Genomic DNA, 26,274 nt, shown 5'->3' with positions numbered 1-26,274 from the left:
GGGGGGGAAATTACATATACCCTGACTGTGATTTTTGTTTACTAAAAGCTAAATAACTTACCACATGGATTAGGAGAGCACAGTCCCAGATATTTCACAGCCTTGGTGCAGGTGTTCTGGCACATGGATCTCCCTGTAGGTTTTTTGTGGTGGAAACTTTATGATTCAGTTTCTCCATGGTTTTGTACAGCTCTCACTCACAGTGCCTTTCAGGTGTGTTCTGTCAGGGTCCCACGGTCTGCCTGGTGCCTCAAAGGCTTTGTGCCACAATCACACAACTTGCTCTCTGTTCCAGCTCTGGTTTGTTCTTGTTTGGCCTTTGTAGTCTCCAGCAAATCGGTTACGTGTTATCAAAGCAATTTGGTAGAAATGCAGCGAGTGTGACTTTCAGCTGCCCACACAAGAAGATCATATCATAGCAGAGGAAGGTTAAAGTTTTTCCTGAGGTGGCTGTGGTGAGATCACACTGAGGTGATATATAAATTACACAGGGAAAATTAACTAAACAGTAGCTATTTAATCCTCTGATTTAAAGTTAAATAGTTTTGTCTCATATTTGTAATTGCCAGTTATTTTTCTGAAAGACTGATTCTGGCTGGTAAAATTTGTTAGTACTTCTTGCTAACCAAGAGAAAACACATCCTTTAGGTTCTTTACTGTCACACACAAGACAGATGTTGCACCTCTTGTTTACTAAGAAAACAACTTGTGATTTAGGCCAAGGTGCAGCATCTATCAAAATGCAGCTTAATTAACTGCAGGGGCTTTCAGCAACTCACTAGTCATGCTAGAATAACATAAATATTAATTTATGTTATGATTTGTATAGAAAACTAATGTATTCATTGGACAAGGGGACCTATCACATGGAGTTAATTGGTGATTTGAATTGATTGATCCTGTCACTGTTCTCCAAGATCTTGCAGATGGAGGGTTTCCTCACACTGCTGGATCTTTATTTATAGGTGGAAGAGGTGCACACTGGTTTCCTGCCTTTCAGTGCTCAGGTGACTTGTAACTTCTTGCAGAATTAGACAAGTCTGCCAAAGCTGAATGTTAGAGCAGCAGGAGCAGCTGCTGCTCCCTTCAGAGCCCAGTTGGAAAGTGCTGTAGTGAGCATGCAGTGTGTTTCCAGGGTGGAGGGGAAAGGTGCTGGTTAACTGGGGTTTTCAGGCAATTTGCCCTTCCCCGAGCTTAGTTCGTGTGCTGTTTAATGGCATGGGAGTAAAATAATTTGCTTTCTTTAAACGGTTTGCTTCCTGTTGCTGCAACTGATGCACTGTGCCTGTGACAGATCTTTCAGGAGCCTAAGAAAGCCAACCAGGTGGATCAGGTGCTGATGGAATATGCCAAGTGCATAAAGGTGAGCCAAACTGGCAGGCTGCTGGGAGTGTGTTGTCCCAGCTGTATATGGGAGTGCTGCTAAAGAGAGCATTTGCACCTTTTAAGAAGGAAAGAGGGCTCTAGCCCAGGTGTGGGAGGGTTTCTGAAGCACAGAAACCTTCCCTATGGTGGTTTAAGTTGTTAGTCCCTCTCTTGCAGCGCTGCAGCCAGGCAGGAGGACAGATGACAGGGGCCCTGCTGCTCTCTGTAGTTGGAGGCAAAATGAGTGAAGGGATCAACTTCTCTGATGACCTGGGAAGGTAAGGTGGCTGCTTCTTGGAAGGGGAGCACTGAGCTTGTGGTGCGGTGACTCCAGTCAGGATGGACACATAGATAGAAAATCCTGGGGTGCATGTGGCTTGGGTTGATGCTTAAACCAACAGGACCAAGTCTGCTGGGTGGCGCAAAATCCACTTGTCCAGACTACCTTTCATGTGAGCAATGCAGTTAGGCTTGCTGTGTTAGATAATTCCTTGTTCCAGCACCCTGAATCCCGCTGCAGCTTTCCCTTCAGAATATGCTTGTCAGACTGCTGTGTTTTATTCTGCCTTTGGTTTGCAGGGTTGGCTGTCTTTCAGGGTTGCAGTGACCTCTAATTTGTCTGTCTGTTGGCAAAGTGCTCTAGGATGAGACATTAAGAATAATTCAGTCCTCCCTTGCCCCTTGCAGGTGTGTGATTATGGTGGGAATGCCCTACCCCAACATTAAATCTCCAGAGCTCCAGGAAAAAATGACTTGGCTTGACAAAACAATGGTAACAGACACACTCACACCTCTGCCTGTTTCACTTCTGCCTTTTAGTATTAACTTTCCTCCCAGTACACAAATTCCAGGGTTGCCTTCAAATACTTTTTTTAAAAAATTTGAGCTTGCCCTCGTTTCCCAGACTGTGGTACTGAGAGCACAGCCTGCTGCATGTGTACAGGTGGCCTTTAACACAGGGAAGAAGCTCAGTGGAGGGAAACACCACTGGGGCTCACTAGAGACCAAGGGGAGGAACATCCCTTCACCCCAGATAAGGTGGCAGGGTAGTAGGCGACTTGCCAGGGTTACTTCTCTTGGCTCACTTGTTCTTTCTTGATGCCCACTGGAGATGCTGTTTCTGGGCAGCTGGGGACAATTTTTCTTGGGGGGTCTTGCTCTGGCTCTTTGTGAATGTTCCACATAGTTTTTTGATTGAAACCTTTCTTCTGTCCATCCTTACTCTGAGCTTGGGGTCTCCTTGGCCACCTGCTCACTCTGCAGGAGTAAAAATATTTGCTTCACTTTGTCAGTAAGACCCCCTAGTTTGATTTACATCTGCCTCATACTCAGTCTTGCCTATTTCTCTGTTCCAGCCCAGAGCTGCTGGCCAGGCACCTAGCAGAGTGCTGATTGAAAACCTGTGCATGAAGGCAGTAAACCAGTCGATAGGTAATTCATCCTTCCTCGGACAGGCTGGGGTATACAAAATGTGACTGCACTGAAGGAGAAGGGGGGAAAAAGGATGCATTACTGATCGAAGTACATATGATGGGAACATGAGCTTCTCCACCTGAGAACAACCACTGAATAGGCCATTTTAATGTGGTTGTATGCTTTGTACAGGCAGAGCCATCCGCCATCAGAAGGACTTTGCAAGCATCCTGCTCCTGGACCACAGGTACGCACGCCCTGCTGTCTTTAACAAACTGCCGCAGTGGATCAGGGAGAGAACCCAGGTGAAACCTGCCTTTGGATCAGCATTTGCAGAGTTAAGAAAGGTCAGAATATGTATCTTATCTACTGCTACCAAAACTGTTTCCCACTATACTCATCTGTACTTTTTTCAAACCTTTGCTTTAGAGTAAGGCCTAAGACAAACTGTCTGGTTCTGTGTGTTCCTAGTTCCATCGAGGGAAGGCAGATGCTTTGTGATGTGGACCAGAGAACAGGCTCTAGGTCAACTCTGTGAGCTACACTTTGGAAGAACACCTGAAGTAACACAAGTTACTGCTTTTCTGTACCAAGAAGTTTGTGAATATGTCTTCTGCCTCCTTTGTGGATGCTTCCTGTTCAGTATCTTGAGTGCTATGATGGTAAGCCAGCCTTCAGCACTATAACCAAGAGGGAAACTGGTTGTAGGTCTGAGGCAGGTGAAGGGAGTAGTGGCAGGCTTCTCTCTGTTTACAGCTGTTTAGGTTTTATTTAAATCAAATATTTTCAACCCAAACACTTAATTAGGGGGAGTATAATTACTTTTACTGAACACATCTGGCTTTTCCTATCAACCACCAAGAGGAGGGGGCTTGATGACTAATGAAAATACAGAGCTTTTCACTAAATTGTAAACTATCAGGTCATCAATTTGTGTCATGTTGGAATTACACAGACTGGAAAGACATGGGGCAGCTGTGGGTAGCATTTCTTATCCCCTTCTTTCTCCCTTGCTTCAAGGTAGAATTAAGAGTCAAGGGAGTGGTTCAGTTATTTCAAGGAGAATAAAGATATGGCCATAATACAGTGCAGTACTTCTCCTTTGATCATGTTTAAGCACAGGATTACTCTGCTCTTTTTACTGCCTAGGTTTTTGAATTTAAAGTAACCTTCTGTGAAAAATAGTAAGACTTTTTTTTTTATTTTAACTTTCCTGGGCACCTTTCCTAAGTCATGGGTCAGCGCTAGAGGGTCATGATAACAACAGGGACAGCTCTCTAATCCCAGAGCTGGCCCTAGCTCTTCCTGTCATCCTGAGCAAGTCTTCCCCGGAGCTGTTTTGCCTCCTTGCCCCTTTCAGCAGCTGGATGTTACCTCTCAAGGTTCTTCACAACCACTTATAAGTAAGACAGAGTGCTGCCCACTCCCTGTATATTAATTAGCCTGCCAGGGAAAGAAGCAGCTGCTTCTGAGAATTCTGAGGAATGTCCATTGTGAGTCTCCTGCCCCTGAAACCCCAGTGAAGGGGGGTGGGGGGTGTGCACCTACTAAGAGCTGGTGCCCTCCATCCCTGGGGCTGGTGGTGCTGGCTTATTAAGGCCAGCCCTGGCCTGAGATGAGAGTGGACAGCTGGGCTTTCCCCTAAATCACCTATAACTGAGCACACTTCTCAATTTTACCAAAGTGAAGGCTGCAAGGACCTGCTTCCTTCAACTTTATTGAAATTTCAGACAGCAACAGGCAAAATATTACTCTTAAGTCAGGTAGAGAAAGAGACCATCAAGTGCAGAGGCACCAGGAATTAGACCCCCATGAAGTGATACACACTCATTCTCTTTTCTAGCAACAAGCAACCAAATAGGAGCTTCAGCAAGCAAGAAGACAAACAAGGCCAAGGGCTGTTTGCCTGCAAGAGAGGGTTTTGCAATCATCACCAGTCACATTAGGAAAGACTGAGGGCCCTTTAAATCAGGAGCAATGCTAGTTCTGATAGTCAACACCAGCTGCCCCACTGACTACCAGCTAAGGCAGGATTTATTGCACCAGCATTTGAGATGGAATGTAGTATTTGAAGCAGGGAACAGCAGGCAGCAGAAGGAAAAACCCTCACTGATAACTGTAACCTCAGCAGCAGTTAGCTCCTCTTGCTCCTGCTCTACAAATCAGGGTCCCCCTGCCAGGCCATGCCCACCCTCCAGGAGGCACTTCCACAGGCTGGCGTCTCTTAAAGGTGCTTAGTGCAAGAGTCCTGGGATTCACACTGGTGCTCAACTGACCCCATCTATGACTCCCAGTCATCCTCATCCTCCTCACCCACAGGCTGCTGTGGGGGTGGGAGGGGTGGTATCGAGTCTGACATACGAGCAAAGGCTCCAGCAGGACTTCCAGGAGCATCGGTATTTCCAGAGGCTCCTGGCCCTTTCCCTGAAATACCTGTGAGGGAAAGAAAATCACTAGTGAGTGACACCTGGGGACTAGAGAACAAAGGCTCAGCAAAAGGGAGGGGGAAACTACACCTCATCCTGCTGCTCCCAGCACCCAGGTGACCCAGGCAAGCAGAAAGGCCACACTTAAACCCTGCAACAGCCCAGCACAAGGGCTCATCTAACTAAAGCTCCACTCAAGCATGTCCACGTCCTCCTCCACCAAGTGCTAAATGCCCCAGGGTACCTGCCAAGTCCTTGGGGCAACTCAGGTGTCTCCATGGGTGGAGAGGCCTAGCTGCCACAGTACTGAACTAAAAAGGACATCCCTAACACTTCCTCACAGGTAGCCTTCAACATTCATCCTGCCTCAGACACACAACCTCCTCCAGCTAGACTTGAGGTGGAGATTCCTCTGCTGATCCTCTGTAAAGACACTCCCAGCCCCGCAGTTGACAGAAGTGAGGTGCCAGAAAGTGCTCTCCCTCTTTCCTAGGGGGAAGGAGCAGCCCATGCTGTATGACAGTACCTTTGCGCCTCAGCACCAGTTTGTTGAAGAGATCTGACATCAAATCTCCACCTTGTCCCGTAGCTCTCACTGAAACAGAGCAAAACAAGTCAGACAAGAAGAAGCATCAGTCTGAACCACTATGGTGAAAGCATTCTCCTCCAACACTGCTTTCGGATTAAAGAACAAAAAACCCAAACCTCTGATCTGGTATCACACCCAAAATCTCTCCCCCTGTAGTCCCATTTCAGGTCAGGAAAACACCAGGCGCTGCAGGGTAACAGCATCTTCTGGGGAAATCCAAGTGGAATTCCTTGAAAGGTAAGAGGGGCTGGGCATTCTGCCAAATCAGCTCCATTAATACCCTCTGCAGCCACCTAAACCAACATGCTCAAACCAGCTTGGCCCTGCCCCTCTTGGCCCCAGGGTTTCCTTCGTTCATCTGCCCCCATGCAGTACACATGAAACTTGTACACATGCCCTGAGACTGAGTATGTTTCCATCAAGAACACAAATGCCCTTCTGGCAGATGGGGTTTAGCAAGTTCACAGAGCTCTGGCTGAATGGGAAACATCCGAGACCTACTTGAGCCTGTGAGGAGAGACACCACCTTTCCCCTCTGTTCACTGTGCTCCTGGCTTGCCTGTCTACCCCAGCCAGACCCACACCTCTTCAGCCTGGGACAGAGAGCAAGGAAGATCAGTTCTGCCAAAAAGCCTCAGCACCTTGTTCTTGTTCCTTCTGCTTCTTCTTCTCCAGTTTCCTCTCCTTGACGCTGCGGAGGTTGGCCTTCCCAATGCCACCAGCCTGGCGGATGGACTCCAGGAGACTGGCACGCCCTGTAGAGGGGTTCACCACCTCCTTCGGGGCTCCCTGGACTGAAGCTGCAAGAACAGGAAGGTCAGGCAGCAGCTACAGGCCCAGCCAAATCCCCATGGAAAGGGCTGCTCTAATACCCCTCCAGCTTCTGCTCAGGGCTGGTGAGCCAGGCCCAGACACATCTTGGTGACAGACATGCTCAGCCTTGCCAAGGGGAAACTGAAGGCTTGCAGCTCCCAGGCAGGCCGGAGCAGCTTCCCTCCTCTGCCAGAGGCTGGGAAACCACAGGGAACCAACTGAAGCCAAGGAGTCAGAGTTAGATTATATTGGTGAAGAAGCTGTGGAGATGCCCAGCCCTTACCTGCAGGCACCGCATTGCTGCTTTCCTCACTCGCTGTCCGGGCTGGCTCAGAGGGGGCTGTGGGCTGGGGCAGGGGTGGCGGAGGAGGCACAGTAGTTGGCATAACAGGAGGTGGTGGGGGAGGCGGTGGGGGAGGAGGTGGCAATAGCTCAGCATCTTGAAGGTCTGAAAGATGAAAGAAGTTGATTGTAGAGAGTCCCAGAGGACAGTACACTGAGAGCTTCAGCTCAGTGCTTCACAATGCCTCAGCACGCACCATGCAGCAGAGCACTCGCACCCTGGGCAGCATCTCTTAACAGCAGGCAGGGCCAAGGCAGAGTTTGAGACCCCCCTATTCTGCCCTCCTCAGCTGCATCCCACTCGCACAACAGCAGCCCACCAGGCTGCCACGAGGCCAATCCCTGCACACTGTGCTCCCTCCTCTAGCTGTGAGGGTATTGAGGGGCCTGGAGTCTGGCCAGCATGTGAGCAAGTTGCAGCTTTGACTCAGGCCCAAGCCTGAGCCAGAGATATCTCCAACATCTATCTTGAAATCTCCACCAAGTGACTTTCTATCTTGGCTCATCTTCTAGTAATCCCGGTCTTCTTCACAAGGGATCAGGGATTGGAAATACCTGGTTGCAAAGGCTCCACCGACTCAGTGTTGAAAGTGGGCAGATCTGGAATAGCACTGCCAGGGGCAGACGGTGCGATGCCGGGGCCCAGATCAGCACTGTACATGAGATCTGCAGCAATGCCAGGCAGGTCTGGCAGGTAGGACGGCACGTCAATCTCAGGGACCTGGCCCAGATCTGGCACATAGAAGTAATTTTCAGCTACCTAAAAGAAACCCAAACCGAAAAGATAAGGCAGTGACTACAAACTTGCTTTCCTTGCAGCAAACGGGCACTGCAGGGAACAGCATGGGTAGCAGCCAGAGCTGGGCTTGTGTACTGTGGTACAGTGGCTACCCCTACAACTGTGCTCTAGTCCTGTGGCAGCTCCCTGTGCTCAGAGGCTACCTCCTGCAGACCAGGCTCCCAAAAAGGCAGGCTGCAGGACTCTTCCTAGTGTCTTGCAAGTGAACTCTCTCCTCCTCTGAAGATTTCATGCACCAACTTTTGCAGCCTATAAAAGCCGGTGCCTGAACCATTTCTGAGATTGAGATGCAGAACCAAACCCAAGTAGTTACAGAGGTTTGGTTTTGTGTTTAACACACAGGCAAAACAGTGCTAAAGGTGTGCTGTGAATAACGAGTTTTGTTTACTATATGCTACCTCCTCCAGCCCAACATGATGAGCAAATGGCTCCCAGGCTCCCTTCCCCAGCCTTCAGCTTTTCCATACGTTCAGCCACGCACCAGCAAAGTTTCAGGTATGACCACTGCAAGGTGTGGGGTACAGGATCAGTCATGTAGTGGGGCAGCTGGGTTGGTGCGCTGCCTGCCTCATGTCCGCACCAAGCACAAACCTCTCCTTAGGCTGGCCAGCCCTTCTGTTTGCTCCAGCAGGAATGATCGGTATCAGACCTCCTCCCAGGCACCTTCTAGCAGTGGCACCTCAGACTCCTCATGAAGCTCAGGAGTTAGCACAACGGAGATGATCAAGTGTTGGAGCCTCCAAGTCCTCTACAACCCTGAGGTCTAGCAGCAAGGTGAATTGACACCACATTACTCTTCTCATGCCACTCAGCAAAGGATTGAGCAGAGAGAAACACCTGCCAAGTTTGAGGGTTTTGTCTCACCCATCGAACTCGCACTAGGATTTCAAGCACAGAGCCAGGCAAAGTCCATCTGATAAGTGAGATTATCTATGAGAGGCCATTCCCCTACCTGCTCTCCACCCTGCAGAAGCCCTCTCCTCTCAGTGAGCTGAGCACAATCCCCTGAAGAGGGAGCAGCTGCATCCCACAGCTTCATCTCACCTGTCGGTCCAACTGTCCCCTTTCAGTGATGGAGAGAGGAGCATCAAAGAGCTTCTCTTCTGTCTCTGTTTCCAGAGCCACATGGGTCTTGGTCACTGCTCCAGCCAGAGGATCCAGGAAAACATACTTCTTGTACCTAAGGGTAGAGGACAAGTATTTCAGTGATGCTGCCATGAGAGCCAAGGCCAGAACAGTGTATCCAAGAAGGCCTTGGAGGTGGAGACATCCCAACTGACACGCAAAGGTGGAACTTGTTGGGCCTTCCACTTTCCATCTTTTAGCCCCATTTTCCTGCCTCAGCCCTCCAAAACCAGGAGGCAATCAGCTCCTCACCCTGCCAGCACAGTCTTCACATTCATCCTAAAGCAAAGGCCCACTGTAGTGCCATCATTTACCAAGCTCTCCCCTTCCCACCACCTGGCCTGAAACTGTCCTACAGTTTCTGTCCTACACCAGTCTCTCCTGCTGACTTGTCACTCAAGGTCCAGGAGGAAAGATAAAGAGGGGAAATAATCCACAGCTCAGGAGAAGAAAGAGGAGGTCCTGCAACTAAAAGCTCAAGAAGGGCTTAAAGAAGCTCTTCAATATGAGCAGAAGGAGGAACCCTGAGGCAAAGCCCAATGGGAAAGGGAAATGCAGAGAAGGAGGCAGCAGAAACATTAAAGCAGCGAGAGTGGTAAAGTGTTGATATTCAGAATCATCAGCAGAAGGAGCAGTACCTAGGCTGGCACATGGGGCAGAGAAGAGCAGGAATGACAGCAACTCTCAAGGCTGGAGAGAAATTACAGGAGTATGACAGGAAAAACTAAGTCAGGGAAGGGAAATGCAAAACTGCATTGAAAGCAGGTGAGTGGAGGATCAGGTGCAGACAAAACAACTCCTTCCACCCAAGGGAAGAAAGGGTTGCTAGCTGGAAGCCAGCAGAGGGGTACCAAACCCTGTCTGATCAGGCACCTGGTATGTAAGACCTCTGGGAAAATAAGTTACTGCTGCCCTGGGGGAAGGGAAAGCTCCTCTGAGGACAAGCAGGGGGAGGTGAGCAGCACAGCACTGCTCCAGCTCTCACAGGTTCTCGGTGGTGTTGAAGAGCAGCAGGGAGCTGAGGGAGCTGATGTTCCTGGGGAGGCTGCCAAGGCCTTCTTCTGCGTCATCCTCCTGGTGAATTTTGGTGCTCACACACACAGGGAAGTACCTGAGCTTCTCCTGCAAGAAGATAGATAATGGGTGGTCAGATGCTAAAACCACAGCTGCTGACACAGCTCTCCCCAGCCACCACAACCCGCACTGCTGATTCCACTGTATGGTCTGGGAACTCTGCTGCTCCTTCACCTCCCTTTGAGCAAGGAAGCACATGGACAACATTACAACCCCATGCTCATGTCAAATCTCAGCAGTTTAGACTCATGGCACATGTTTTTGGTGCCATGGATGGGTCATATTCAGCAAGGTCATATCAAGATAAAACAACCACGCAGGCTCTACAGCCAGAGGCACTGCAGTCTAAAAGGCATTTGGTACAGTGTCTCCAATTAGTAGACATTTTCATGCAGGCAGAGTCCTCCAAACATCTCTATTATCTCCCCTCTGCTGTGTTCAGTTAATGGTTTAAGAGACGTGATCCCGCTGGTGGGGTACGTACGTAAGGCAAAGGAAGTAGAGGTTAGGAAAAAATAGAGTGCCTGCACTAGGCAAGGGATCAGGCAGAAGAGAGTGCACAGGGTGGAATGTGTGCCAGATGGTTTTGTAAAGCCTGAGGGATTTGCAAGAGTTTTCAACTCTAATGAACTGAAATCTCCTCTCTCTCAGTTCTAAAACTTCATGCATAATATATAGAGCTCCCTTTAGAAAAGGATTTATTACATCTGAACTGCTTGACTTTTATAGAGCACAAGAATTGCCATCCCAGATCAGACCAGTGTTTCAGCCAGTGTGACAGTGTCTGCTCCACGTGCTCTGGGGATGAAGCGCAGTGCCCACAGCACACTTTGGGGTAGAGGGAGGAATGTGTTCCTGAACCTAGAGGCAGCTCGGGATGGACAGAACTCCAACCCAGACTCCTTTCAGCACCTTTCCTCAGCCCCTTCACAGCTCTTGTTCTTTCTTCACAACCTAGGACAAGCAGCATCCTGGCAGCTACGAGGTGGTTGAGTGTGTATACCAGGAGAAACCAGAGCACTAGTCAGGACAGTTTGTCATGTTAAATAACTGGCCACATTCCTGTGGTTTTCTTCTGTTAGCAGAAGATGACCACTTCAAACACTGTCCACAGTTTCCTACAGCCTCCCTACTTCCAGCATCCCTGCGCTATCCCATTCTCTGAGCCTTTCTTCCCTCCTTGTACTTGTATGGGGGAAATGGAGACCACTGTTGGTTCAGTCTTAAGACCACATCTCAGCAACATAAGCAGTTCCCACTGATTGAAATTTGTCTTGAATTTGGTAGCCAGAAATCCCAGGAAATGGCTTAGTCGCAGCTCAGTTAATCCTGAGCTTTTATAAGTTTGTATGATGGTCTGAGTCTATAAAATGCTGTAAGCAGAGACCAGGGAGGTTTTGATTTAATTCTTCCCCCCCCCCCAATAACACACTGCAACTTGTGAAAAATACACTGAAATAAACATCTTGAATTTTTATGGAGGCAAGTAGGCAAAAATATATAAATTGTTATTTAGAGACTGTAGAAGCAGAAATTCAAAAATATTCTTTTGATCATTAATATTCATTTCCCAATGTTTAATTTTTTAAGCATGAGGGAGTACTGACGTTTTTGCTAGAACTGTTCACACACACTTAGCCCTCAAGTCATATATATTTTGTTTTAATTTTCTCTTTGTAGATTTCAATTAGCACTGGAAGACTGTTTGTCACTTTAAGGGTGTAGTGAGAAACCAACCATTACCGACATTTACTTATAAGTCTCATCTAAGGCAGTTATAAAAGCACTAAGCATGAGTATTACTGTGAAACGTGAGGCTCTACATAATACATTTAATTTAAATGCCACCAAAGTGCTAGTCTTATTCCAGTACCTAGATCTGTTTTGAAATTCAGAACAGCTACAATACTGTCAGTAATATCCTGCAACTGTGAATTCCACAAGTTAACATGCCATTTAAAAATTGGTTTTCTTATAGGGACACTAAAGCAACCTTAACACAGTGAAGTCATGGGGGTGCTTGGATGCTAAAACACTCCAATCTGGGGTTTGGCACCTGTCAGGATCACACCCCTAAGAACGCTGCATTTCCAGGCATTTTTCTTCCTACAAGCCTACAGCTAAAATATATATAAGTCACCCTGGTTCTTAAGTTTTATTAAGCACACACTATTACAAAGAGAATGGGTGTGATACACCAGAAATCCCACTCCCCCCATGCCAACAGCACTTGGAGACAAGCAAGTGCCAAAAAAACAGTTTAGTCTCCCCATGCCCATGGTGGACTCTGAGAGAGGCAAAATTCACAAGGACATACCAAGTTACTTGTATTTTTGAAGCCTAGCAAGGTTACTCCAGCAGTGGATGTTAACTTTTGCTTGGACCCCTTCCCAAGCCCAGGCAGACCATGTGTCTCACCTCATTTTTCAGCCTCCTGAGGGGCACATGCAGCACCCAGACACAGCTCCCACTGCAAAGGCAGTGCCCAGCACCTGAGAAGCCCCACAGGGCTGCAGGTCAAGTCACTGTGAACCCTGCCTAACTGCTAGCAACAATGTGCAAAGTGAGTGGCTTTCCAGGCTTACCACAAGGACCTTTTCTATGGCACTCTTATCTACTAGTGCTTACCTTACCAACCTAAACAGTGTCCTCTCAGCAGCTGAGTTTTAACTTGCATTGGTGTGTGGAGGGGGAAAAGAAGAATCTCCCAGGATTTTAAATAAACTGCTGAGCCATGCACATTTTCAACTCAGCTGCTTTCCTCCCAGAGCACAAACCCTAAACGCTGAGCACAGGCTGCCACCACTTAACCTCAAACTGACACGAGCAGAGCTTGCTTTCCTGGTGGGCCGTGTGTGAGTGAAGTTAGCAAAGGCCACTGTGACCACTCCCAGCAAATAGCCCCTCATTAGGTGAAAACAGGCAGTAAGCCTCTACTGAAAGCCCTGAATAATTGAGGAGGGCATAAATGCAAACATTAGATTTCCCTCTGTCACATTTCATTACTGCAAGGCACGTCAGGCTCCGTGCTCAGCTATGGCCGAGAAGTGGCTGTCCCCCTGGAACATGGTCAGAGCTTGGCACCAGCGAACCCCACGCAGCACACCAGCTGCTCCTGGCACAGGCCCCTCCATCATTCATCAGCTGACAGCCACTCGCCAGAACAGCAGTGTCCCCCTGCCCCACCGAAGAGCTGCAGGAGCCAGTGTCTGCGTAAGCTTGGCAAGAGTAACAAGACTGCTGCATGAGGTACAGTCAGCAAAACCCGAGAAAAACCAACAAGGGAGGAACAAATACAAGCATCCCCCGGGGCCTGCAACAAAGTCCCTGTGGTGATGGCAGCCTTGGTGACGGAGGGCAGAACATGGCAATGGTACTGAGACCGCCTGGGACAGGGAAGGGGTGGCATCACAGGCAGATGGTGAGGGCACCGAGGAAGGACATGCAGTGCCTACTGTGGGCCAGTTGGACAGGCACACCATTTGCTCTTTGCAGGACACTGTTTTTTACCAGCTGATGCTCTTTTCAATCCCCTCTCTATGCTAGGGGGGCTGTACATTGGCACCAACCCTTCAGAGTGGGACACCATCTCCCTTGTCTCCTTGCCGCTGCCCTCTGCTCCCCCCGCATGCTCTGATGGGATGGGGCCACCAGGCAGCCAACATAACTGCAGCTGGCCTGCCCTGGCTGGCCAGCAGCAGGTCCCACACAGCTCTGCCCTGCACTACTGCCAGGGCTCGAAGGAAGCATGAACCCTGCACGAGTTTGCCAGCTGTCCATTCGGTCAGCAACCCTTCTTCCCTGGCCTGGCTGAAATATTCATAACTACCTCACTGTGTGAGGTCTCAACTCCATTAAAACGCAGGGAAGTTTAGCATGATAAATTATTCAGTGGCAGCTTTATTTTTGGGCCAAGCCACACAAGGATGAGGAAGGAAGTCTATTTAGAGGTAGAGAGCAGGAAATTTGTCAGGTTGATCCCTAACCTGCCAGGGAGAGCACATCTACTACTCTTGGCACAGTGCATTCACAGCAACTTTTAAATGTTAAGGGCAGCAACTCTTACTCCTCTCCTTCCAACCCAGGATGTTGACCCAAACTGTTGGAGAATCTTTTGGTGGCATTTCCTGCCAAACCCACCACTTCGCAGATTTCTCTAAGCAGCCCCTCTCTGCCACTCAATCCACAGGGTAAAAGGGAATTTAATACTTCAGGACCTCCTTCAACACCACCAGCTTCAGAAATCTGTGCTATGGGCATACCTGGAAGTCCCAGCTGTGCTGGGTACTGAGAGATTCAGCTGCTCTGTAGGCTTGAAACCTACAATTGCTGAACACAAGGCAAAGGAGAAGCAAAGCACAAACAAAAGATGTAAAGAAGAGAAATGATCTTCCCCCCAGGATGTAAAAATTAGCTGGGAACCAGGGAGAGACAATACCCAAGTGTGATGCTTTCCTGGGACAGAAAAATGCTCCAATGACTTTTTTTTCTGACACACTCATGAGCACTTTTACTTTTCCCATCTCAACATCACTTACATTACAGCCTTCAGAAACCACTTTTCAAACAATTATAACCCTGATCCCAATTGCCTTGCTATGCAGAGCTGAAGCCTTAAGCTCAGCCAGCAGCACCCACCAGCATTGCTACAGGAAACAGTGGTGTTTCAGGAAACCAAACTGCTCTGGAGAGTTGGCAGCCCACAGCCAAACAGAGCACTCAGCCATCCAGCCAAGGTCTTGTACTGACGTGGCACTCTCAAACTGACAGCTCCGCAAGCATCCCAGCCTGACCTCATACACCCCCACCAACAGGCCAAGCTGAAAAGATGTTTTGCTCCTAGCCTATATCCTAAAGCCCTTGTCTACTTCAAAGAGACTAACAGCCTCGCAGCTTCTCTTTGCTTGTTCATCACAAGATCTGCTCTCCTCCTTACCTGCAGAGCTTTCTCATCCAGCATTCGGTGTTTGCTCTGAATCTTGTGTCTTGGCCATTTCTGTTTAGCTGGGTCTTCTGCACCAGCAAAAATTGAACTGTACTCCTGCAGCCGTTCAGGGGCTGGATACTTGGCACTGGAAAATACCTGTGGAGAAACAAGGAGGGACTGGAAAATCCAAACAACTAGGCAATTCTAAAATACAGAAACACGTGGAGTAAGCACACAGTCTGTGCTGCCAGTGGGAATGGACAGCCTTGAAGTCAACAGGCTCTATCTGCACAGACCCAAACATGCATGGGCTGTCACTTCTGAAACTGGAAGTGCCAGAGCTTCTCTCTCTTTAAATACTAGGAGATCATTGCCAAAAAGCCTTCCACTGCCAGGAAGGGAGTTGGAAATACTGTATAAAATGGAGCAAGAATTGGGAAAGAAGGATTTTCACTAGTTTTACATTGCTCACTGGGATTAAGTTGCACTGAAGGGAAGGGTCTCTAATGGCAGCTTGCATTCCAATAGCCAAAGTGTCTACAAGCCTGAAGTGCAAGGGTGTTGGGCTTAGCTCAGCACAAACCTTTTCTCTTTCTCAGGAAGCAGCTGGGGCAGCAACTAGGCCTCATAAAGCCTGGAGCTGTGTGGCTCATGGGTCTAAAAATCAACTGGCTGAGTCAGAAAGGGGATTTTCATCACAACCCTGTTCAGCAGCAGGGCATGGAGAGATGAGTGGGCAGCAGCTGTGGCAGCCAAGCACCTGTCCTTCTCCAGAGATTACACTAGGAGTAAAGAGAGAAAGTGGAAGGGAAAAGGGAGGCCATGCAGCCTTCACTGAAGTCAATACCTTAATAGCCTTCTTGCTGCCCTTTATCTTCTCAATCTTCGCTTGGGCAATTGTGACTCTCTCACTGATTGTCTGAAGCTGTGCCCGGCTGGCCTCCACCCGCTGAGAGATCCTAGGAAGCAAGCACCTTTCTTAAGATGAACAATCCAGAGCCAAAGATATTTTGGCAGCAGCCAGTGCCCAGGTCCTCAGGGATGAATGTTAATCTCAATGGACTGGACTGTTTCATAGGGCAAAACAGTGCTGGTTGAGATACACTTGTCTCAGTCCCATTGAGACCTTTATGTACTCCAACATGAAGATAGGTCTCGTCCGTGACTCATAGCACAATGTTCCTGCAGCCGTCTGAAGCACAGCACAGAAAGATGGAGAACTTCAGCTTTTTTGAAACACCAGTGCCATAAGCCCTACACCTCTCTGCAGGTACTGCTGACAAGAAAGCTACAGCCAGTTATCAACTGCCGACATATCTGTAATAAAAACAACATGCTGAAAATGAGACACAACATGCTAATAAGCAGAGTTCAGGACTCACAAGGCTTATACTGTTCTCTGCTATACCAGCAGCTCATTGCAGGACTTCTTTCATGTTGCTTTGCAGCTTTGCGATTTGGTTGCCACATCAGCTAAACAACATCAGGTCCTCATTTGGAGCAATAAAGTACATTAACTTGCATAATTTTTGCATAACTAGATCAGCATCAAAATGGTTTGAGACTGAGGTTAAAAGCACTCTGTGGCAGCAGGGGATAGCAGTCACTGGTTAAGCACCTTTGCATTCACCGTGTGGACGTATTCCTTTCCCATAAAGCTTATAACAGATGCCTTGCAGCCAGGGGCAAGATTGAAACTGCCACCATGTTGTGCCAGTCACTACCATGCTGCAGAACTGTCACACAGGTTCAGCCAGAGGCTAAGAAAAACATCCGAGACAGGTATCAGCTACAGTAACTATGGAGTCCTTTCTTCCCCATGCATAACTAGCAGGATCTCCCTAGCTCCAATTTCGAAAGTTGAAAATTGTTCTGAATCTTCACTCCTCTAATGAAGCCAGCAAATAGGGTTTTTTATGGTTATACAACCAGGAGAGATACCACTGCACCTCAGCAACATTTTGTAGCAATGAGTTCCATCGGATCACTATGTGCCTGTAAAAAAAAAAATATCAATCTCAAGCACTGTCTTTACATTTGACCAAAAGCCCCTCTTGCTTTTGAGAACTCCTGTGCTTTGTTTCCATTCTGTCTGTATAATTCCTTTCAGCAACGAATCTGACATCAGCAGTGATCCGTGATTCCCATTTTCAAACTGTACTAGACCCATTTTTTCAAGTATTTTCACTCTGTACAGCACATTCCCTATTCCAGTACAGAAGTGGACTCCACTAAAACCCCCTCATTTGTAGGTAGTGAAAAAACAGGAACTACAAGCAGCCTGTATCATTGTGAAAGACCCTCACTTCTTTCTCTAAACAGCTTTAAGTGTTTCTGTTTATAACCATGCTTCCCTCTCTCTGTAGGAACAAATTTTTTTTTTTTTTTTTTTTTTTTTTTTTTTTTTTTTTGGAGTGGGAGAGGAGGAAAACTGAACCTCATGAGATTCTTCCTCTTGGAATTATTCTCCATTTCCCCATCCTTTTATTTTAAACACTGCCTAACAGCTTGTATTTTGTACCAACACTACGTACAAATCTGTTCTTGATTTCCTTCCCACACCCTCCCTCTGTCTCAGTGGAGTAAGTCCACATCACATACACTTCATAGGCTCTCAGAGTGGTTTCTGTTGTTCCTTTCATTGTGCATTTCCTAGCACCTGTCTGCAGCAAATTTCATGTGTTATAGGTTTGTCTTATTGCCTTGTTTTGTCAAAATGTGAGATGTCTCTGAAGGACCAAAGTCTTCCCTAACTGCTCTCCACAGCAAATTTTCCCACCACTGTTCACCTCCTTTCTAGATGTTTCACAACTGTATTGACTGACACAATTTTCAACACTGCTCCTGAGAGCATCTGACTATTTTTACTTCCTTCAAAGCTGAAAAAAACTGGCCATTTGTTTCTGCTTTGTTTCTCTCCCTCAAATCAATAATGCAATTTTCCCCTCTCACCTGTGAGTAGACCCCTCTCATAGAAGAACTCAGCAAAGCCTTCCTGAAGCTCCAAATAAAAGCAAGGTATCAATTGCCTTTTAGCCAGTATTCTGCTGACTCCCACACACAACTCTCAAGGGCTGACCAGGCACACGTTCCTCTCCCAGAAGGAAATTTTGAGCAGTTATGCAAGCTTAGGCCTGGAAACCAGTAACTCTAAGAATGTGAGTGGGTTGAGTGAGGCAGTCAAACACTTTCCTCACTCCCTTTCCTGCCCCATGTTATCCCCCACTGTTTCACCAAGTACCACCTCTTCCTCTCCCTTCCCACACTCACTCTTTCACTAGTTGTGAAGAAGCAAATGAGTTTTTGAAGAATCCCAGTTATCCTTACCTTTCACTCTTAATCACTTCCACATTTAACATTCATCCTCTAAGACAGCCAGCTTAGGAGAGGAATGGTGCCACAACTCCTTTTATGCCCCGAAACATAGGCAGCACACTGGCTATTGCAAAGGGCCTCTTGGTACAAGGGTACTAACGCCTCCTGTAGCACATGGACAGCATCAGGGGAAGAACAGAAAGCAAAGCACCTCTCAGACCACAGTACTGCTTTCATCTTTTTCATTTAAGTTTGCTGGAACCTCTCTTAAAAAGGAAGCATTCCTAAAACCAGAGCATGTCTGGGAAGTATTGTTCCCCAGCTGCAACAGTAAAGGTACATACAGAGGGGAAGAGGGAAGATATCTATAGCTTCATCCATCCCTACTGCCCACCAAATATAACTGAGAGTGGTAACATTGACCCATAAAAGAATAGTATCAGAAAAACAGTTTGCTCCCAGCACAAGCTGGGGAAGTTGTCCAGTGCCAGCTCAGGTGTTTCAAAACATGATGGCTCTTCTGAGGCACCTTGTAGTTTTTCCTGTGATCTCTAGGATTTGCCAGGCCAAGCCCCAGACCTTAGGATATATGTCAAAAACCTCCACCTGGCACAGATGGAGGCACACAACACAAAGAATACACACCAGTCTACAGAATTAATTTATTTGTTGCTGAGCAAGATAACTATAAAAAAAACCCAAACTATTAAACCCCCTCAATCCAACTAATCCAAATTTTATCACATGTACAGGCTCCTAAAAGTGCATGACTGTTCTGCATGTACAGTTCAAGATAGAGTTGCATCTGTTAGAGACAATATTCCACAGTGATACTGACACTGAAAAAAATGCATGTGTCCTCCAGCAACTTCAGTATTTCTGCTGCTGTGGAAACCAAACTCACTTCAAGGAGTCAACCTGGTGTTTGTAAAGAAAGGAAACATGAAAGGATGGGGACAGCTGCTGCAAAGGATTTCAGGGGCAAAGTGTTTGAAACAAGGTGACATTCAGACCTCAACCTCCATTTAAGGAGGAATGTGTTACTGAGTGGCCTTGTGGTTTGAAAGGTCATTGCAATCAGGACAGGAGAGGTAAGTGTTCATAAAATGGCCCATTACTGCCCCCCAAAACCCTTTGCCCAGACAGCCAAAACCACCATTAGCATCTACCCTGCGCCTATCCTATTTAGCCACTGCTGTTTTATTTTGCTCCTGGTGCTCCTTTCTGCTTGAAAAACCCCTCTAGTTAGATTCAATGTGATTTTGGAGTTGCGAAGAAGCAGGAGGCGTACAGCAACAGCCGCTCGCTCCCTTTCGGGAGAAGTTAAAAGGGGGCCTGCAGAAGAAAGGAGAATATATCACCTGCCTTCAAATCCTGGGTGCAGAGCCAAACCAACCTTTCCCTCCCAATGCTTTTCTTTGGGGAAGTAATACACATGGCAGATTAAATCTATCTAGCAGATTATCTCTTAATCCATACAGACGTTTATTTTTAATCTAAACAGATATTAAAACCAATCTTTCAGCTGCTTTGATTCAAGCTTTTACGTTCTCTTGTCCCTCTGGAATCTTTTTGCCGTCAAGCCCCCTGTGCCTCACCCCCAACTTAGATCTCATTTCTCCTTTCTTTTAAACCTAATCCTGCTGCCTTGAGCTCCTCTCCATTTTAGAAGCTACTCTCTCCAACATTCACAGCAGGTCCCAGGAACACTTCTTGTCACCTGTCTCCCTTGCTGGCCCTGTATCCTCCGTCCCATCTGCAGCCACAGAGCAGATTACTTCCTGCTATTTCCTTATAACTCCTCTGATAAATCTCACATTTGGGAGGCTCCTGAAAGACTTCCTCTGCTGTGGCTGTGTCTGCTCATAGGGGAAAAATTACTGTTCTTTTACTCCCATAGGAAAAAGATTTGAGGCATTTGGAATCTGGCATCCAGGACACCATCCACTGCCTGTCAATTGTCAGCACTGGCAATAATACTTCATCTCTATGAGAGTCTCCAAGCATTCCACAATGACAGAAAAAGAACTGTGATTTTTATCATCTATATTTGCTAGGGACCAGACAGCATCAGAAAAAAGTTTAAAATCAGAGCAGGTTTAAAGACAGGCTAACAGATTCCCAGAAAGCTGCTGAGCAAGACAAAATTCAGCTGGAAGGAAGCATCACAGCCAGAGGAGACCCTTTTCTGTCTATGTTGAGTGTACACTTCACCCCAAAGTGACAGGGATGACAAAACTTGGGAAGTGGGAGAGAGAACAGGCAAGCTCCACACCAAGGTGAACAAGAAAGGTGAGGCAGCAGAGTCTGGGAGCAAACCCCTCTAGAATACCAAAGAACTTCAATTTCACATCTGAAGTACAAAAGTAAGTGATCAACCAAGGAGAAAGAACATTACAGAGCAGAATGAGAAATGAAGTTTCACAGGAGGATAAGGTAGCCAAAGTATTAAATTACTTTTTCCTTAAATGAGGACTGCACACATCACAGCAAGTCAGACTTCTGGTCTCCTCCCAGCCCAAGCTCCAGCCCTGATAGATAGCCAGGAGATGCTTGGCATTGCTGTTCAGGGTACATACAGTAAATTTGTTCTATAAAACCTTGGCTTTTTGCCTAAAAGTCAAGCTGATTTTTGTCAACAAAGCGTGGCTTTATTAAATTCCAATCTTACTGCAGGAGGTGCGAATTAGAAGGGACAGAGTTTATGGTTCTTGTATTTTATTACATTCCCAGATTCTCCAAGTGGCTGGTGCTGGAGCAGTGTGACGAAGGAATATAACAGTGCTGGATGCCATTCATCCTTCCAAAGCACCACTACCAAAACCAGAATGATACCACTATTGAAGAATGAGATACCACTAAACCTCTAAGACAAGTATCAGTGGGTTTCCAAATGTAGGTGAACTGCTGGTGAAGTGAGGAGAGACTACCTCCCAGGAAAGGGGAGACATCATTCCATGATGAAAGCAGCAGCAGAAGGTGGTGCTGAAGGAGCTAAATGTCCACCTTTCTTCACAAGGCTACTGAGCCCCTTTCTCACCTGCTTCTTTCCTGGGACCCAGAGACACATCACTGCTCTCTTCTACTTGTATGCTGTGGAGAAGAAGAAAATCTCAAACTTTTTCAAGTTTTAATTTGTCCAAGATTCTTGAAAAAAGGCCACGGGCTTTATGGCTCTTCAGGCTGCTGAAGTGATGGGGAAACATCAATACATTGCCCCTGGTACCCATAACTCAGAGCTTTGATGCACAATCCAGTAGACTGAAGCAGGCCTAGAGAGCTAGGCTAGAATATCTAAGCATGTTCTGGCTGGCTAACAAAGGATAATGTTTTATGAGGCACTAGAGTGTTCTTTACAAACAGCACTACTGCATATGGATGTTCCTACACACTGTGGTGGGCCAGCTCAGAGTTCATGCAGCAATGACCAGCACAGTCAGAAATGGACTGCAAGAAGCCTGAGCCTCACTCTTCCCACTCCCACGCAGTGCCCCTGCCCCAGCAGCTGGCAACATCACAGGATCAAGATGGAGAGAGCAAAGGAAAGGCTGCTAAGACATTTACAGTTTACAGCAATCCAGGGAAGCATTCAAAGCCATTTCACAAAGCCAATTTGCCTCAGAAGTTTGAAAGGCAAAAAGCAAAAATGCATTCTTTTATAAAATGCCAAATATGTTCAACCACTCAAAGAAATACCAACTTGTTTGCTTTCTGCTCCCCTCTCTCCATATTTAAGCAGTTTTTAAAGTCTTACTTCATGTCTGAGTAAGTGTAATCAGAAACTGTCATCATACACCATCTCTGACAGAAAGAAATCCCAAGTGAGATAGTGTAATCAACATTTCTTCCTCCATTAAGGGTTTGGGTATTATACTAATTAATGTTTATCACACTCTGATTGCTCCTCGAGCCTGATTTGCAGGTGTTTCAGCATTCACATATTGCTCTGCTCCTGTGATGCCAAACAGCCTTGCAGACTAGAGGGTGATCAAGGTTGCCAGGTTATCCTCAGCAGGATCTGGCATACACTACTCTCTACAGGTCATGTTCTCACAGAAAAATAATTTCATTTTGATTTTTAATCTCTCATGTCACAAGGTGCTCCTGCCACTGTGAATTGTTTATGTAAAACAGAAAACTTAGAATTTTGACCGATCACCATAGCATGCTCCTCCCTCTTCTCCTGCAGCTTGCTCTCCTCCACAGAAAAGCAGCTTTTCTCTTGTTTTTGAAAAAAAGTCACAAACAAGTTCTTCTTTGACCTTCCAATCTTTTTACTTGCCTCCCACCACTGACTGATCTGAAAGCAGACACACTTTCTTTTTTTTAGAAGAAATGTATACTAAGTAGAAAGTCTGTGTTTGCAAATAAATTACACAATTAGATCTTCTATTTAAACTATACAGGCTACTTTTGGTCAAACTTCTTCTCCATTAATAGTGTTAAGTTATATAAACACAACAGGTTCTACCATCATAGTGACAACTTTTGGGAAGGATGCTCTAGAAGATAAAAACTGTTTCTTCTACCAGCACTGCTGCAGCTTCATAGGTGACCTTTTGAGTTCCTCTACTGGTGGTGTGGGGGTAGATATTGAAAATCACCATGGAACTGCTTCTCAGAGAAGCAGCCCCAGGAAGTTTTGAGATATTAGGCAGCAGAATGATAGAATAGTTTGGGTTGAAAGGGACCTTTAAAGGTCATCTAATCCAACCCCCCTGCAATGAGCAGGGACATCTTCAACTAGATCAGGTTGCTCAGAGCCCCATCCAACCTGACCTTGAATGTTTCCAGGGATGGGGTCTCTACCATCTCTCTGGGCAACCTGTTCCAGTGTCTCAACACCCACATTGTAACAAATTTCTTCCTTATATCTAGTCTAAATCTACCCTCTTTTAGTTTAAAACCACTACCTCTTGTCCTATTGCAACAGAGCCTACTAAAAATTGCATCCCCATCTTTCTTACAAACCCCCTTTAAGTACCGAAAGGCTGCCATAAGGTCTCCCCAGAGCCTCCTCTTCTCCAGGCTAAACCATCCCAACCTTCTCAGGTTTTCCTCACAGGGCAGGTGTCATAGCAACTGGTGCTAGTACTGTAACTAGTAAAAGTTGCTAGTAAAGTACTAGCAACTGGTTTGTTATCTATACAGTCTTCACTCATCCTTGCAAAATTCTCACAAGTATTTACTCACCGAAGCTCAATCTTTTGTAGAAATAACCTTAAGGGTTTGGGGTTTTTTTTGAGGGGGGGGTGGTGTTTGTTGTGGGTTTTTTTTTAAATCACTTTTGAAAGGAATGCTAATCCTATTTCGACAGATTTTTACAAGACTGTCAGAAGTAAATTTTCTTTCCATGTTGCTTGAAGTTATGGATCTTATTTGGCAGATAGCTTGAGAAAGTGTTTTGGCACCTTGTAACCTTAAATTAATCAACTGTGTATACAAACATTAGGTTTCTCTTTTTCCCATCAAAACTCCCTTCCTAGATTAGCCAAAGATCTTCCTCCCTCTTCCCACTGAACAGAAAATGTCTATCACCACACTGAGTCAGTGGAACCATAAGCAGTGGAGAAAAGCCCAGGTGACCCTATGGTGAACTTATCTGGAGGCAGGGAGAGCTAATGCCTTTAAAAAGGTCTCAAATTCCTCTGGATCACCAAGTGTACAAGAAACTCCCTCCCAGCTTTCATTTGGGCACTATGTCTGATTCTACACAAACAAAGCCTCTGTTACACAACTCACTCTTAATCAACATTATGCTCTACATTTCCTATCAGCAGTAGTCACAGGAGACAGAGCAGCCTGGATTTAAATGTCTGATCTGTGCCTTCTCCCAGGTGGTTTCAAGAGAAATGCATAAGGCACCAGCCAAAACTGATTTTGGTTGAGCTTCTTAGCTGAGTTTCTTCTGAGCTTCACCTGAAGGTAACAAGCATTGACAAGTCCACAAGTCCACAGCAGCCTTCCCAGCCCTTTTAGCCTGTGTCTCACTTGAGCCAAAGATATCTTGCTACATCACCATGATAAAGTGAGAAGGAAGAGTGATGCTTGCAGAGCTGTCCTCCCCACTGGCAAGACACTCCACATTGACTCAGTGTCGCAGAACAAGAGGAAAGCTTGGTTTATAGCAGAAGATCAGGAAGTTCCTCTTTATTCCTAGCTTTCCCCCATACCTTTCAAATGGTTTTAAGTCTGTTTTTGTCCAAGGCAAGTAACACCCAGTTGCACCCATGTGATAAGAACTGATTTACATGTCTAAAGGTTCTACTACAGGGCTTGCCCTAATGTAGGGTTGAACGTACCAGGTAAGCTTAGCTCCTGCTCATTTGTTGGCATGGAGGCTGGCTTTTTATACCAACACTGTACACAGCACAAATGCTGCTCCTAGTCTGTTTATCTCCACTACGAAAACAAGCCACTGACACCAAGAATAAGAATGTGGATCAAAACACACCTGCTTCCAGAGCGCAAAATTATTCCTTATGATAGAAGTTCAAACTCTAATCATTCTCTGAGAAAAGCACTGCTTCACTTTGCATTTAATCAAATATCTATCATTAGAACTTCACTGCTTTGAGATTTTGGGGTGAAAAGCTATTTCCAAGTGTTAATTAAGTCTCAGTTGCTTGTGAAACCAAGAGTGGAATCATTTGTCCCTGTGACAAAGGAAATATGTGGAAATTCACACTACAGTCCCAGCAGACTAGATTTTGAGTCCATCATTCACTAATTTGAACAATTTTTGCTTTAATTCACAAGAGTTAACATATATATTTCAGTAGTTGTTTAATTTTTAGTTTTACTGAGTTTAAAACCCCCTGTGCAAGTACTTCTACATTCTTCGGTGCCTCCTCATTGCCAAATCCATCCCACTGCTACTCTCTAGAATAAACTATAGCTAGCCAGCACTGATGCAAAACACTGACCATTCTCTCCAACAACACTTCTTTCTCTGGATCCAAAATATACCATCTCCTCACATTTAAGACACAAGTTTGAAGGTAAAAATTTTTATATAGACTTCAAATTTTCCCCACTTCCCAGTAACTGATGGCAATCACTCAGAATTTGACTTGCGCTCAACAAGTTGAACCCTTCAGTCCCCTTTTCAATAACAGATACTTAAGAGCTATCATTTACAAGCTAGTACTCATACAGCACAAGCTAGTACTCATACAGCAGTCACTAACTAAAAATCTATAAAAAACACTGTCCTGCACAATTGGACTTGCATATTCAGGGGAAGGAAAGCCTAATCAAGAAAAAGGACCCGCTACTTTAAAGTGGTCTGTGAAACCCTCAAAGACAATTGCACTTCTTGTAACTCGTAGTTCCCTTCTGACTTCCACCACGTAATAAGGGTCTGCCTCTGGTCTTTCCTCACTTTGTTCTGACTTCTTGAGGTTGTCATCAGATACTTGGTAAATGACCTAACTAGCTTTGGAAGGATAACTTGAGTCTCCAGGTCATTCATTCTGTTTTGTTCTCAATACCATGTTTCTGATCATCATATTTGCTGCAGTGATCATTGTACTTTCAAACAGCTTACTAAATCAAATTTCTTCTATTTTTTCCACTCTACCTTCAGTTAGATACTTCCACCTATACAAACATTGCCACTTGGTACTTCTGTCTACAGTCAATGATCCTCCCATGAGGACTAGTGCCAATTCCTAAGATTTCCCTAAAACTTTGACACAATGGAAACTAAGCCCAACCACACAAGATAACTGTTTCTCAGAAAATGTATCGGTCTTTTGCTAGCGACAAAACCCCACTGCTAACTACATCTTTTCCTTTTCTCACCCATGCTTCCAGTTTGAACTCCTTATAATAGACCCTTCTCTTTCAAAACAGGTATCCTCTTAAAGGAAAGATTTTTTTCCATGTTCTTTGCAAATGTAGCTTGTTATTTCACAATATTTGCTCTTCAGAAACAGAGGTTATTTAGTGCTACTTGTTCATTCTCCTACAATCAATTGCAGTCACTCTCAAATCTCAAAAGGCACCTTCTATGATATGCCCATCAACAAGCTAATTTGAGCATAAGTGCTTCTTCAACAAATGACAGTAACTCTTTATGACA

At 46.0% G+C, this 26,274-nt stretch overlaps 2 protein-coding genes across 7 annotated transcripts in view; one reads left to right on the top strand and one right to left on the bottom strand.

The window, feature by feature from the left end:
• The window catches only part of DDX11 (DEAD/H-box helicase 11), a 16,560-nt gene extending 12,277 nt beyond the window's left edge, over window positions 1-4,283 (top strand). For all 3 annotated transcript variants that reach the window (XM_026868218.1, XM_026868217.1, XM_026868219.1), the window contains 6 exons: window positions 1,295-1,363; window positions 1,543-1,643; window positions 2,053-2,137; window positions 2,721-2,796; window positions 2,971-3,125; window positions 3,250-4,283. In XM_026868218.1, coding sequence (XP_026724019.1) covers window positions 1,295-1,363; window positions 1,543-1,643; window positions 2,053-2,137; window positions 2,721-2,796; window positions 2,971-3,125; window positions 3,250-3,279 — 516 coding nt within the window. In that variant the 3' untranslated portion in view covers window positions 3,280-4,283. The remainder of the gene's footprint in view (window positions 1-1,294; window positions 1,364-1,542; window positions 1,644-2,052; window positions 2,138-2,720; window positions 2,797-2,970; window positions 3,126-3,249) is intronic.
• Window positions 4,284-4,477: 194 nt separating this feature from the next.
• Window positions 4,478-26,274, bottom strand: part of WASHC1 (WASH complex subunit 1) — a 47,695-nt gene continuing 25,898 nt past the window's right edge. For all 4 annotated transcript variants that reach the window (XM_026868223.1, XM_026868222.1, XM_026868221.1 and 1 more), the window contains 9 exons: window positions 15,721-15,832; window positions 14,883-15,029; window positions 9,858-9,994; window positions 8,792-8,927; window positions 7,504-7,708; window positions 6,890-7,054; window positions 6,435-6,593; window positions 5,731-5,799; window positions 4,478-5,211 (listed from right to left, as the gene is read on the bottom strand). In XM_026868223.1, the coding sequence (XP_026724024.1) occupies window positions 5,060-5,211; window positions 5,731-5,799; window positions 6,435-6,593; window positions 6,890-7,054; window positions 7,504-7,708; window positions 8,792-8,927; window positions 9,858-9,994; window positions 14,883-15,029; window positions 15,721-15,832 (1,282 nt within the window). In that variant the 3' untranslated portion in view covers window positions 4,478-5,059. The remainder of the gene's footprint in view (window positions 5,212-5,730; window positions 5,800-6,434; window positions 6,594-6,889; window positions 7,055-7,503; window positions 7,709-8,791; window positions 8,928-9,857; window positions 9,995-14,882; window positions 15,030-15,720; window positions 15,833-26,274) is intronic.

This window comes from Athene cunicularia, assembly GCF_003259725.1.
Source record: "Athene cunicularia isolate RWA chromosome 1 unlocalized genomic scaffold, athCun1 chr1_part2, whole genome shotgun sequence".
NCBI lineage: Eukaryota > Metazoa > Chordata > Aves > Strigiformes > Strigidae > Athene > Athene cunicularia.
This window is presented reverse-complemented; position numbering and strand designations above follow the sequence as displayed.